Consider the following 13,718-nt stretch of genomic DNA (forward strand, 5'->3'; position numbering starts at 1 on the left):
AGAAAGAAAGAAAGAAAGAAAGAAAGAAAGAAAGAAAGAAAGAAAGAGAAAGAAAGAAAGAAAGAGAAAAAAGACTCAGGGAGGAAATTTGAGCTCTGGCCATTTGATCCCTGAGAAGGAAATCCAAGAAGTGGTTATTGTCACTTTTTGAATCCTATATAAGGTAGGGTTGGTAACACTGCAATAGCACATATGTTTTCTGCTTTCTTCGATTCTTTTTCCTGCTTCTGCTTGGGGAAAATCCAGAAAGGTGAGCAGTGACCCCAACCCCCCAATTCCTTTCTATGTTGCATTTATTTACCTCGATCATTAAGGTCTATTTGGGCTTATTATCTCCAGGAGATCAGTATGGCATTCATTTGATTCTCATACTTGAAGGTAGATAATATACTCTTTTCTGTTTTTGCTTTAAGTTCTGCCATGATATTCCAGGGGCATAATCGCTTTTGCTTTCATATAGAGCATCTGAAGAAGCACTGTCTCTAACTGTAAAAAGTAGGAAATAGTCTAGATGCGCAGTATGGATGCTTACATTCCAGCTACTTTCAAAATCTGAAAAATAGTGTGCATTCCTCCATTTCACTTTTGGGCAGGAATATGATTGATTCTAAGTAGCAGAAAATTTAAGTAGACTCCTAAATCCAATACATTTTATTCCTCTTTTGGTGTAAATTCTGAGAGAGTCCTAAGAAGAACACTCCTGGTTAGTATAGGTTTTATATAAAACTGGTGCCTTAACAAAACATTTTTACATTTTGTCCCAAAACTTTTAAATTCTGAACAAATAATTGGTTTCATTAGAGTCTCATAGAATGTATTCAACTGTGTGTGTGGATATTTACTTATTGTAATTCATCACATATCATTTGTTCTATGTGATCAGGTTAAAAATGAGTATCACTGATGTCCTTAGCGCTGCTGATATAGCTGCTGCCCTGGAGGAGTGTCAAGGTAAAAAGAAAAAAAAAAGTTAAGTTGTATCAATATAAAGTTTTCTATCCTTCTGAAGAAAACCGTAAATCCTAGCCATTTCTGCATCCAACTCTTCCCTTCCACCATCACCACCAATGGATGCAATAGATTTATTGTATATTTTATTCTTTTTTTTGAGAGATTAAAGCAAAAATTTGCTAATTTTTAGATTAATAATCTAATAGAAAGAGGATCTGAAAATGCGATTCTCTTTACAAAGCCAAAATTGCTGAATAAAAAAATGATCCATTCAATCTTTTTTTTTTCCTACACAGTATTCAACCAAAGTCTTAGTTGATAATTTTATCACAATGGATAGTTATATTGGTGTCTTAGACACCAGTAAAAGAGAGAAAACATTCTTCAGTGGAGAGAGAGCATTGGGTTAAAAATCAAGTTAACATGCCATTGATGGGCTCTGTCCTGGAATCTCAGTATGACTTTGGGAATGTCACTTTACTTTTCTATGACTTTTTACTAATGAGAACACACTTACAATACTGGGATGTGATGAAAAAATTTTATAGCAATGTATAGCTTAGAGTATTATTGAAACACTCCAATAAACTCTGGGTGGGGTAATCTTGCCTCTATCCTCCAGACCCAGATTCTTTCAACCATAAAAAATTCTTCGAGACTTCTGGCCTGTCCAAGATGTCTGCTAGTCAGGTCAAGGACATTTTTCGGTTCATAGACAATGATCAGAGTGGATATCTGGATGAAGAAGAGCTCAAGTAAGAGTTTTCCTCTGTCTATATCCTTAATATGTAAGAACTAGAATTTCCTTATCATTAAATTGTACATTTGGAGGTAGAAGATTGTTTTGTTTTTGTGTCTATTTCTGACTTGGACAGTAGTCATTTAGCTCTGTTTTCATAAAAGTATAGAGACAGTCAGTTTACATTTATTAAGCATCTACTATATACGATAGAAAGCATTAAATAAATGTTACCCGAGAATTTTTTGCAGAAAATTGTTCATTATCTGGACTATTTTTTTTTTTTTTGCTAATGAACATTAAAACAGTAAGTATAACAACCTATCAGGGATAATGTAGAGGATATTCCTGCAAGGGGCAGAAAGTTGCATCAGAACTAGTACCTTTTAGGACCCTTTCTACAATTCCAAGATTCTTTGTAATAGAAGTCTTAAGAATTCTTACTTATTTTTACCCCCCTCCCCCATTTATAAAACAATAAAGCTCTGGCCTTCAAAAGGTTTAATTATTACACTGGGATGCAGATTTATTAATAGAACCAAAAAAGAGTAATGCATTGAGGAAAATAGTCTACCAGAAACATGCCACCAATATTTCTTATCCCTGTAGGTTTTTCCTCCAGAAATTTGAAAGTGGAGCTAGAGTCCTGACCAGTTCAGAAACCAAGTCTCTCTTGGAGGCAGCCGATAATGACGGAGATGGCAAAATTGGGGCCGATGGTATGAAACAATTTGCATGGGAAACAAAACAAAACTTATTAGGATGTCTTAGACCCACTATTTGCTGGGCACTATAATGCACTAGGGCAAGAACGTGTAAGGAATTTCATTTACAGGAATTAATTTCAAGTAAGCAGTGGCAGTACTGAATGTATTACACTATGGCCCATTCAAAAGATACTATTGAATTGAAGGCAAAGAAATATTAGTTTTCAGTAAGTTCTTAAAATTTCTTAAATAACTTTTACTAAAAGTTAGTGTATCAAGTAGTCCAAAGTCAATCAGCCAAAATCTATTAAATATCTACTATATATAAACCACTGTACTTAAATTTTAGCAAAATTATGTGACTCTTTATATTTCCACTTGACTTTATCATATAATTTAAATATAAATGAGACTGAAAATATAATTACTATATGTGGACATGTATATATAATATATATAAAATATATATTATATATAATATATATGTGTTTAAAACAAGTTGAATCTAACTGAACTTATCAACTCAGAAACATTTGTAGGTTCTTACTGTCATGCTAACTTTAAATATAAAATTGTTGCAAATTTTTTGAAAAAAAAATAGTTTTGAATTGCAACTTAACAACTTGCCAAATACTGCCATGGTAGCCATAAACAGTGGATGTGGTTTCCAAAGATGTCTAAAAGGAATAATTTAGATACTGGGAGAATCAATCTCATTAAATATCCACATACTAGACTTCAAAAGAAGCAAAGTTTGTTATTAAAAACAAAGCTAATTCCTAGTTTCCACCCTTAATCTTTAACATCCATTTCTTACAGACTTCTGAGTGATACTGAACCAAATTCACTTTAAGCTTTTAGCATTTAATACTGTTCTCATAAAATGAGAGGATTAGTACAGAGTAAAATTCCCATTTTACGGAAAGTTTTCCTTAAAAGAACAATCTCTTGAAGCTGAGAATCTGAACATAATCCTCAGCTACAGAAAGAACAGGAACACTTTTAAGAAAAATAAAAATTAACTGCCCCACAAATAGCAACAGAAAATTTCCATATTGTTTAATTTTCCAGTGAAGTCATCAGAAAGACAACTGGACTAAAAAATTTCAAAATAGGAATATAATAGCTAATCACTGTGAAGCTGAAGATACTTGTTAAATTATAAAAAACAAACAGTACAATACTTTCATCTTCAATCATTGACTTTTGCATTTCTTCTTTTTTGTGCTTTCTCTTGGCCTACCTCTTACCTTAAGATACCTGACAATTTGTTCTGATTATTTCCCTTCCTCTTCAGAACTCGTTATTAACTGTAGCATTCTTTTAAAGTATCATCTTTACTGACAGTGCTCTCACCTCTTCTATTCTAGAATTCCAGGAAATGGTGCATTCTTAAAGCCCCAAAGTCTATGGAGACAGAAAAAAAAAAGAAAGGGACCAAACTGCAGGAAGGCCTCCATAACCTTATGAATGGGAAATTTCACATTCTATCCCTTATTTTTTTTCCTGGCAAGCATCTGTAATTTGCTCATTGCTTTAGTGAGTTAATAAGACAGCAACTAATGACTTTTTTTGATAGCATGTATAGTTCTGATGTCTCCTGTAAGGAAGCTCAGCAGACAATGCCCTTAAAAAAATCATCCAATAAAAAATAAGTTTTCTCATCTGCTGCTGTGTGGGTGTGTTCTTTCCCAGTAAATTTACAGAAATGATTACAATTTAGACTTCTAGGGTTATTCTTTGGCAATTCTCAGCAAGGTTTCTTGTCTATCAAGCAATGAAAATGTGATGTAGCCTTAGGAAATGTCTGGCATGTGAGCTAACAAGGAAACAAAAATAATAATAAGCAACCGTTTTTGGTCAAAAGTCATCTTAAATAAGTGTTATGTGTAGATAATAAGGAATTATGACTGGCACAAACCTACTCTGATATATGTATTTCCTATTGACTAGGGTTATGATGCAGTAGTGAAAATGTAAGGTAAAAGAATAATCTAAAAACAGCCCAAATGGGTAGAAAAAAGGATGGGACCACTTCAGACTAGAGAATTTAGGTCTGGTCATGTTAGTTCAGTGGGCAAGGGATTAATGCCCTGTCATCCCTAACTTTACTTTTCTACCTCTTCCCACCCCCCTTCCTTTCTTGGCCATTCACTACTTTCCAAGCTACTGATTAATACCCCTCAACAGCTCATGTTGCCATTTAACTTGTGAAGCTGAACTGGGGTGTACAGTTACTGTATTTTCAATTAAGGTCAGGAATGGACTACCTCAGTAAAGTAGGCCAGGTGAATCTGCCAAGGTTCTCAGAAGTTTTCCAGGCAAACAACTATCACTGTTCTCTCTTCTCACCTTTGGCAAGTGTAAAAAAAAATACAGGTTATCATTAATGCCACTATCCCTAAAGAGTAATAAGAACATTTGTTATAATGAATTCTCTGCATAGCATGAATTGGGTAATGGCTCCTGGGATTTCCTGAAATGGTTAGAGCATCCAGATTCTTGCACTAAGCCCCACATTCAGAACATCTTTTCAGGTCTCCTGGTGAGTAGGTCCCTGGTCTCATACTCTTTCCAACATCAGTCCAAACATCAGAGATGCAACTTCTGGAGGATGATAAATGGTTCCAAGAGATTTCTATTCAAGCATTTATTGGGTAGGGGAGTTTGGGCCACTTTGAAGTGAACATGGGCAGTAGGACAGTGAAATTAACTAGATAAATTTAACTTCTTATTCTCTTCCACACTCTTCTCTTTATCTTCCTCCATCCCCAATTCCTCTACCAACCTATCCCTGAGCCTTATAATACCCTTCTGGCAGAAAGACTGGCTAGATGGATGACTGATTTTTTTTTCTCTTCCTTTTTGTAAGGCTAGCAACAAAGGAGACATGAAAATGACTCAAAAGACAAATCCCTCAAAATATGTTCTCAGGATTCCTGGCCCCTTAAATTAGTAAGAGACTTTGCCCTCAAGTCTGCATTGGCAAAATTGGCCCTAGCTCATACTGTCTTGTCTCACCACCATATTTCTGGTGGCTGGAACTCTCATTTATTTCCCTTTTAAAATTCTTTAGTCTCTTCAACCCAACACATAACTTAAAAAGGACCATTGAAAAATAACTCTGAAGTTACTCTGTTCTTCAAAGGACTCCTATTAAAGATCTTATCCTTGAACAGTGGCACAACATTGACACAAAAATAGTTATTGTGGGCTCAAAACAATCTTACTGGGTTAATTTTTAAAGTATCTGTGAGCAAGCTATTCACTATCACAATTATTTTGGATAAGACTGGGGTTTTTATTTTTATTTTTCTGTCCGTCAGGGTGATATCTGCAAAGGATCAATGACTAGAAATTAAGATTATAGATCTTCTGTTTCTGCTATCTATGAAAGGAGCTATCACATTGCTTTGTCTCACAGGCTATCATTGGATCTTGCTGATGTTCTATCTTAAGGGAAAGTCATCAAAGGCATAGTCAATCATTCAATAAATACTTATTAAGTACATACTATGTTATGTAGGTTAAGGGCTAGTAATACTAAGGTAATAGAAAAACATGCAAAAAATAGCTCTTGTTCTCAAATCATCCATCTCAAGGATTCTTCTAATGGGGAAGAAGTAATTTAACTTAACCAATTTATTTTTTTTTAAGCAATTGGGGTTAAGTAACTTGCTCAAGGTTACACAGCCAGTTATTTCTGGCTGTGGTGCTGAGTATCTGAGCCCGGATTTGATCCAGGTCATCCCGACACTGGAGCCGGTGCTCTTACTCGCTGAGCCACCTGGCTACCCCTAAGCAATTGGGGTTAAGTAACTTGCTCAAGGTTACACGGCCAAGTGTTTCTGGGTGGGTGCTAAGTGTCTGAGCCCGGATTCAATCCACAAGTCATCCCGACAGTGGAGCTGGTGCTCTTACTCGCTATGCTACCTGGCCACCCCTAACTTAACCAATTTAGATAGAATCTGACTAAAATTCTTAAAGCCAGAGACCTGAAAGATTCTTCACAAATAAGATATGACTTGGGGTCTTCAATTCAAATTACTTTTATTAATTTCATAGATAAAATTTATTTATTACATAGATAAAAAACAAATAAAACACAATTTATGGATATCAAATGATATGAACATCTATGGATAACTAATCTACAATTCCCATATGATTAACTTGTCCTCAAGCATTCAAGGACTAAAAGAAAAACATGCAGTGTTCTTAAGTAAAATTTAGCAAGCTCTGTTTCTATCTTCTGCTAGCTTTCAGTTAAGTTTTTAAGGTTTGGTTTTTTTTTATAGACTATTTGGCTATAGGCACATGTATGGGCTTTCTTAACCTAGTGAGAATGGGAGTAGAATTAGGGTTTGATGTTTTACTACTGAAAGTGAATGAAAGTACAAATGACAATATACAAAGTATAGATGAAAATGCATGTTAATGCAGGGGTTTTTTTAAAGTTACTGTTATCAGGAAAGGTCATTTTTGTAGAAACAATAATACTTTCAAATTACTGAATGAAAGGTACAATGTGAATTTTTAATAAGTTTTACAATCTCCTGCACTAAAAAGTCCTAGCTGAATCAATAGCTTATAATAAAACCTCTTTTGAAAAAAACTGGTTGTAAAAAAATGAAGGGATTATCAACACCTTAATTTTTGAGTAAAGGATAGCTTTGTAGCCATTCATTTTCAGCAAAATAAAAATGAATCAGTGAATGAATTCTAAACCCAAACTAGTGAAAACTTATTTTTTTCTATGCCTGAGACTTCTCTTTTTTTTTTTTGTATGTGATTCATTGGAATTTTTAAACATTGCTAATGAAAATAATTAAATGTACAAAATAAAATATATTGAAATAGTCTACTAAGGACAAAAAAGCCAACAGTGAAAACTTCATGATAACCCACAGAGAGGCTAAACATATTATAACTGTGAAGAATTCTTTCCTTCATTTTCATGATGAATTTTTCTTTCATCTATTTTACAGATGACTACTGAACCATCAAAGAGTGACAATTTTCAGCAGTGGAATGATACATTTCTGACTTTTTAGATATTGAGACTTGGAAATCATGTATCTCATTACAAAAATAATACTTAACCACTGACTTTAAATTTAGATAATAGTGTTTAATTATAATTTTGTCTTATAATTTGATGGAATAGTTTTTGATTTAATCACCTACTAGCTCAAAATGGACTTAACTCATAGTGTTTGGCTTTGTTGTTTTTTTTTTTAATTAGGATGGTTTTATACAAATGTTTAAAATAATCCAAAAATTATCTATTATTTATTATACTTCAGTTTCCTTAAAAAAAATACAAAATTTTAAACTAGGAATGTTCCCAAAATATTCTTTCAATTTTAGCTGAAAAGTATACAGCAAAACAGTAAATATAATCCTAAATATTTGCTTGTTAATAAGGACTTATATATGCTAATATTTAATTTCAAAGTCATCTATTTAGTAGTTTAATTTTGCAGAATGAAGGGTTGAGAATCAGATTTCAAGCAAAGACCTATCTTATATCTCTTCTGTAAATGTCAAGGTGTGATATTACTCTGTAAACAGTTAAGAAGATAGGATGAAATTGGAACCAGAAAGATAGTTTCCACCTGGCTTGTTAATTTATTTACCTGAAAGAGTCATTTACACATTTTCATCATTTCATTCTACTTCTTTTTTGTAAATAGCATTGCAATTGCCAGAAGTTCCAAGAAAATGAGATTACATTTTCCTCAGGATATTTGCAATAAATGTAAATAAAATTGACCTCTCTACAAATATTTCTATGACCAATGTTTAAAGTTATCCTGTTATTTTTTACTGCAAAACAAACAAAAAAAAAAACCACCCTGGATCTACCCATGTCCAAGGGACAGTCTAGAAAAAAGATGTGTCCAGCGACTAGTTTCTGGGGATATCAAATGCTTCTACTACTGAATTACTCAGAAATTTAGGTGCTGAAGCTTTGCCTATAATCTGTTCCCATATTATTTCAGTCAAATGATGGTGATGATGATGGCTAACATTTATATAGTGTTTACTATGTACCTTACAATTATTATCTCCTTTGATCCTCACAACAACCCTGAAGGTAGTCACTAATACTATTATCTCCATTTTACAGATGAGGAAACTGAGGCAAATAGAGGTTAAGTGACTTGCCTGAGGTCACACAGCTAGGAAACAATGGGTAAAAGCTATAAGGAGGCAAACATAGGCTAAAACTTCCTAACAATTAGAGCGGGCTTTGGAAGGCAGGGGACTCCTCATTTGAGATCTGAGGTCTTTTTGTTGTTGTTTGTCTTTTTGGGGGGACGAATGGAGGGCAATTGGGGTTAAGTGACTTGCTCAAGGTCACACAGCTAGTAAGTGTTAAGTGTCTGAGGCCAAATTTGAACTCAGGTCCTCCTGATTCAAGGGCTGGTGCTCTATTCACTGCACCACGTAGCTGCTCCCATTTGAGGTCTTTAAGCAAAGGCTGGCTGGCTACTTATCAGGTATGTGATAAAGGTGATTCTTTTTCAGCTATACAAGGAAGGATTTTAGACTAGATCGTACCTGAGTTCCCTTCCAACTTTGAAATTCTGTGATCTCTCCTTTCACCATGATTAGGAAATGCTTTTAATGAACTAAATTTTGGTTCATAAGGCCATGTCATCATAGGAAGGTAGTGAGGAAGTCAGAAACTGAGAAAGTCTTAAATCTCTGAGCATTTAACTTAAGCATTAAGTTTAGTCATTTTTCAGTTGTGTCTGACTTTTTGACCCCATTTGGGGATTTCATGGTACAGATAATAAAGCAGTTTGCCATTTCATTCTCCAGCTCATTTTACAGATGAGGAAAGGTTAAACAAGGTTAAGTGACTTGCCCAGGGACACAGCTAGTAAGGGTCTGAGGATAGATTTGGATTCGGGAAGATGGGTCTTCCTGACTCTAGACCTGGTGCTCTAATCTGAAGGGGTGCTTAGGTGCCTGCGTCCAGCCCCCAGTTCCAAGATCACATTTTTCCCTAAACTCAAAACACTCTCTGGCAGTTTCTCTTCAGCCCAAGGGCACTATGCCTAGCAATTATTCATGAGTGAGCCCCAGCAAAACACTTCTCTCTCCCCTTGGTACAGTAACAGACTGAACCTGTAGGAATTATTAGTTTGAACCGGCTTCAGACTAGCTCTTAAAAATATTCAGTACCCACTGGATTATCTATACCAACTCCCTACCTCTTCACATACCTCTTGGACTGACCATTATGCATATCTTAGACTTTAGAAACACTCCCTACATCTAGCTTGTAAAACAAGACATTGATTAGTGGCAGACTGAGCAATCATCAGTCAGCCAAACCACTAGCTAACTTATCTATGTAGCCTACCTACAAACCACACTTCCCTGTGGCCCCTCCTTGAGCTTTTCCTGGTGAACTCTGGGTAAAATACTTGTGCAATAGAAACAAAAAATACATGTTCCTTTAAGAAATGACCACTCCTTAACTACTCCCTAATCCCGCCTTGAATCACCTAGTTAGCATACTTGGCACTTGTTTTACTATAGTTTATCCTATATAAACTTTAACTGTATTCCTCTAAGGTTGCAGGTTCCTTAAGAATTTTTACCCAGTGAAAAGCATAAAAATAAACCTTTGCCAGCTTGACTTAAAGAATGCTTGAGTCCGTGAATTCATTGCAGATGACCTTGTCCTGAATCAGTCCCTGAGGATGATCCTTGAACCCCTCAAAAACATATCATATCCACTGTCACCACCTGGCCATCCTATGGCATAAGTGATAGATATCAAAAGAAAGTTTAGAGGCTTAACTTTTGGTGATAGAATTCTAAGAATCTCTTCCATCTGTTGGAATTGAGTAAAAACAAATTTTCTTGGCCATTTACTGAATCACTAATCTCTGCCTGCTATCTCACAAATGTATGCCAGTGGTCTCAAGAAGGACAAGGAAAGAGATTGTGGATGGATAAGTGCAAATCCACAATTGCTGGAAATAACATTTGAAACACATATGCTAGGGGCAGCTAGGTGGCACAGTGAATAGAGCATTGGTTCTGGAGTCAGGAGGACCTGAGTTCAAATCCTGCCTCAGACACTTAACACTTACTAGCTGTGTGACCTTGAACAAGTAACTTAAGCCCAATTGCCTTGCCTTACCCCCTCCAAAAAAAAAAAAAAAAGCACATGCTATATAAACTAATCACATTCTAGGAATACAGAGAGTACTTCTAACATTAAACACTGTATCTGTATATGTGGGACATGAAGACCCTTACCAATAATTCGCAGAGACTCAGAAAATTGTGGTAAAAGCAGAGGAGTCTTTATTGTGCTTTCCTGAGAAAACACACTCCCAGAGCACCTAAAATGACACCAACCGAGGAGTGCAAATTGCAGAAGCTCACAGATTTCTTTTATCATAATCTTAACCTCACTTTATCATAATTATTACTAACGAGGCTTTAATTCTGTTAGATAATATACATAATACACGAGGTTCATTAAGCAAGCGCTGTAACAACCCCAGAATACTGAACCCCCTTCAGTTCAACCTTTTCTGGGCCTGAGTGTCCCAAGGCCAATGTTTGCTTTCTAATTGGTCAAATCTACCTACTGCTGCCAGCTCCTTTTATTCTACATTATTTCATTTTTAGTATTTTCTACGAGTTCTCTGGGAACTGGGAACCCAACCTCCTCCCAAGGCTACCGCCTCAATTCTTTCCAAGGCTACTGTCTGGTACTTTTTATCAGTAGTCTTGTTTGTTCAATCCTTGCAGTTCTCAGAAACTTAACCCTTTGTAACCTCTCACACTAATATTCCTTTATACACAATGACCCCATACGTATGGGGAAACGATACTGAATTTAGTTACAAAGTATAAAGAAGAGATAAGAATCTCATAGGATTTTCAGAATGGGGAAACTTCACTGCATGCGATCTCCCACATGTATATCAAGGATGGTATCATAGCCATTTGTAGCCCAACACTCTTGAATTCATGCAGACCTCAATCCTGGAGGCCTGACCCCAGAGGAGTCAGTCTCTTTCTTTGGTTCTTCTCCCACCGAGGAGTTAAATTCCTGGGAAATCTCTAAAACAAAGCTTAGATGTAGGTTGTGTATAGGATTTCCCCATGTGTGCTTTAACACATTCCTCTCCCAGTGTAAAATGTGGGTATGAAATATGGAATGGTGTTTTATGTTTTCTATCATAAAAACACATAAGGCTCACCAGAGCCCATGATTTGATACAAAAACATAAAATATTCATATTTAACCCACAGACCCTCCTCCTGCCCCTCCTAAGAAAAAGACCTTTGGTGGAACTCCCATTCACCGTGGACAAGCATTATCTGAGTGACTCCCAGCAACATCAAGGAAGGTTGACAAGGTCCTGACCTCCTGGATACTTGTGGCATGGATTTGGCTCCCTAGCAGTAAAACAGTTCTTTTCCTTCTCCAAATTGTACTCTGCAAAGAATATTTTCTAATGATGAGAAACTGGTACCCAACTCTTCAATTCAAGAGTTCTCAAACCCAGGATTACCTACAAGGGTAGAAATTGTCATTTTTATAGAAAGGCACCCAGTCAGACAATAAAATGCAGTGTATGCAAAATAACATATAGGCCAGTGTTATCCCCACATCCCCTCCATCAAAATTTCTAATCTGAAAATCAACCAGCTTCTCATTCCTATTAGCTCTTATATGCCTGAAATCAGTACTTTTCCCATTTCCCCATCCTATCAACAAGATTATTCTCTGATCTTTCAGTTTTGAAAACTTGTAGTCATTATGACTCCTTCCTCTCTTTCATTCTCTATAGAACATATTCAATTATCATCTTTATGCAGATGATTCCATATACCCAGACCTAGTCTCTGCTGGTATATAGTTACACATCTTCATCTGCCTCTTGGAAATCTAGTGCTAGATATTATATAGTCATTTCAAACTCAATGTGTCCAAAATAGAATTCATTATCTTCCCCACCTCACCAAACTTTTGCCTCCTTTTGAATGTCTCTCTTATCACTGTTGAGGGAACCAGTATCCTTCCAAGCACCCAAACTTGCAACCTTGACAATCATCCTTGACTTCTCACTTTAACTTACCCCACATAAGCAATTTATTGCTAAATCTTGCCATTTTGATCTTCACAATACCTCTTCTCTATGTCCCCCTTTTTCTACTCATTCAACCACAAATTCAATTCATATTCTTATTACCTTTTTTGTGGAATACTGCAATAGCCTTCTGGTGATCACCCTACTTCAATCCATCTTCCACTCAGCTGTCAAGACAATTTTTTCTACAGCATAGATCTGACCATATCATCCTGCTGTTTGATGAATCCTAATGGCTCCTTCTAACCTCCAGGATCAAATATAAAGAACTTTGCTTGGTATTTATAGCTCTACACAAACTGGTCCCTTCCTACCTTTTTAATCTGCTTATACCTTACTCCAATGGTGTTAAACATACAGTCTGCAGGCTGTATGCAGCTCACAACACTACTAAGTGCCATCAGAAACAGATTAAAATGTAATAGGGAAATATTGAACAAAATAATAAAAATATAATGAAACAAAAATAATGCTACATTCTAAAAAGTAGATCTATACGCAGCCTATAGAGAACCTAATGTGCAGAGTAGTGGCCCCCATATCTATTTGAGTTTGTCACCCCTGCCTTACTCAACTCTACAAACTCTAAGATCTAGCTACACTGGCCTACTTACAGTTCCTCCAACATGACACTTCATCTCCATCTCCATGCCTTTATACCACCTATCCCCCATGCCTGAAGTCCTTTTGCCCCTCACCTTACCTCAGTTTCCCTGGCTTCCTTAAAGATTCAGTTCAAATCCCACCCTCTGAATTCTGTTGATGCTTCCCCCTTTTATATTACTTTAATATACTCTGTATATATCTGGTATCTGTGTAATAATGAGGGGAGGTGTCCTTGTTTAGCTTGAAAGGGAACAGAAGAGAAATCTCTAGCCTCTTTCCTTCCCACTTTACTTCAAGAGAGACTTTTATTCCTGGCAATGGAAGGAACAGAAAGTGGATCCAAGATGGCGGCATAGAAGCAGGAAAACTCTGTATGCTCCCTCCATAGCCACCTCAAACATCTATTAAAAATGACTCTAAACAAACTACAGAAACTACTTTGTGGGCTACAGAACCCATAAAGTGACAGAGAGAAACAAACCTCCCACTGAACGCAGCCCAACAGGTGGACAGGAAGGGTCCATTGCAGCACACTGGGAGCTGAGCTCAGACCCATGTGAGCCTTCGGTTTTAGTGTCA

At 36.2% G+C, this 13,718-nt stretch overlaps 1 protein-coding gene across 3 annotated transcripts in view; it reads left to right on the forward strand.

Annotated features, from left to right (window-relative positions):
- The window catches only part of LOC138159070 (oncomodulin), a 36,295-nt gene extending 32,248 nt beyond the window's left edge, over window positions 1-4,047 (forward strand). For all 3 annotated transcript variants that reach the window (XM_069085396.1, XM_069085395.1, XM_069085394.1), the window contains 4 exons: window positions 884-951; window positions 1,574-1,706; window positions 2,300-2,409; window positions 3,768-4,047. In XM_069085396.1, coding sequence (XP_068941497.1) covers window positions 891-951; window positions 1,574-1,706; window positions 2,300-2,409; window positions 3,768-3,793 — 330 coding nt within the window. In that variant the 5' untranslated portion in view covers window positions 884-890 and the 3' untranslated portion in view covers window positions 3,794-4,047. The remainder of the gene's footprint in view (window positions 1-883; window positions 952-1,573; window positions 1,707-2,299; window positions 2,410-3,767) is intronic.
- The last annotated feature ends 9,671 nt before the right edge of the window (window positions 4,048-13,718 follow it).

Source organism: Petaurus breviceps, unplaced genomic scaffold (assembly GCF_028583685.1).
Source record: "Petaurus breviceps papuanus isolate PSGF00001 unplaced genomic scaffold, PetGlider_PUasm1.0 175, whole genome shotgun sequence".
NCBI lineage: Eukaryota > Metazoa > Chordata > Mammalia > Diprotodontia > Petauridae > Petaurus > Petaurus breviceps.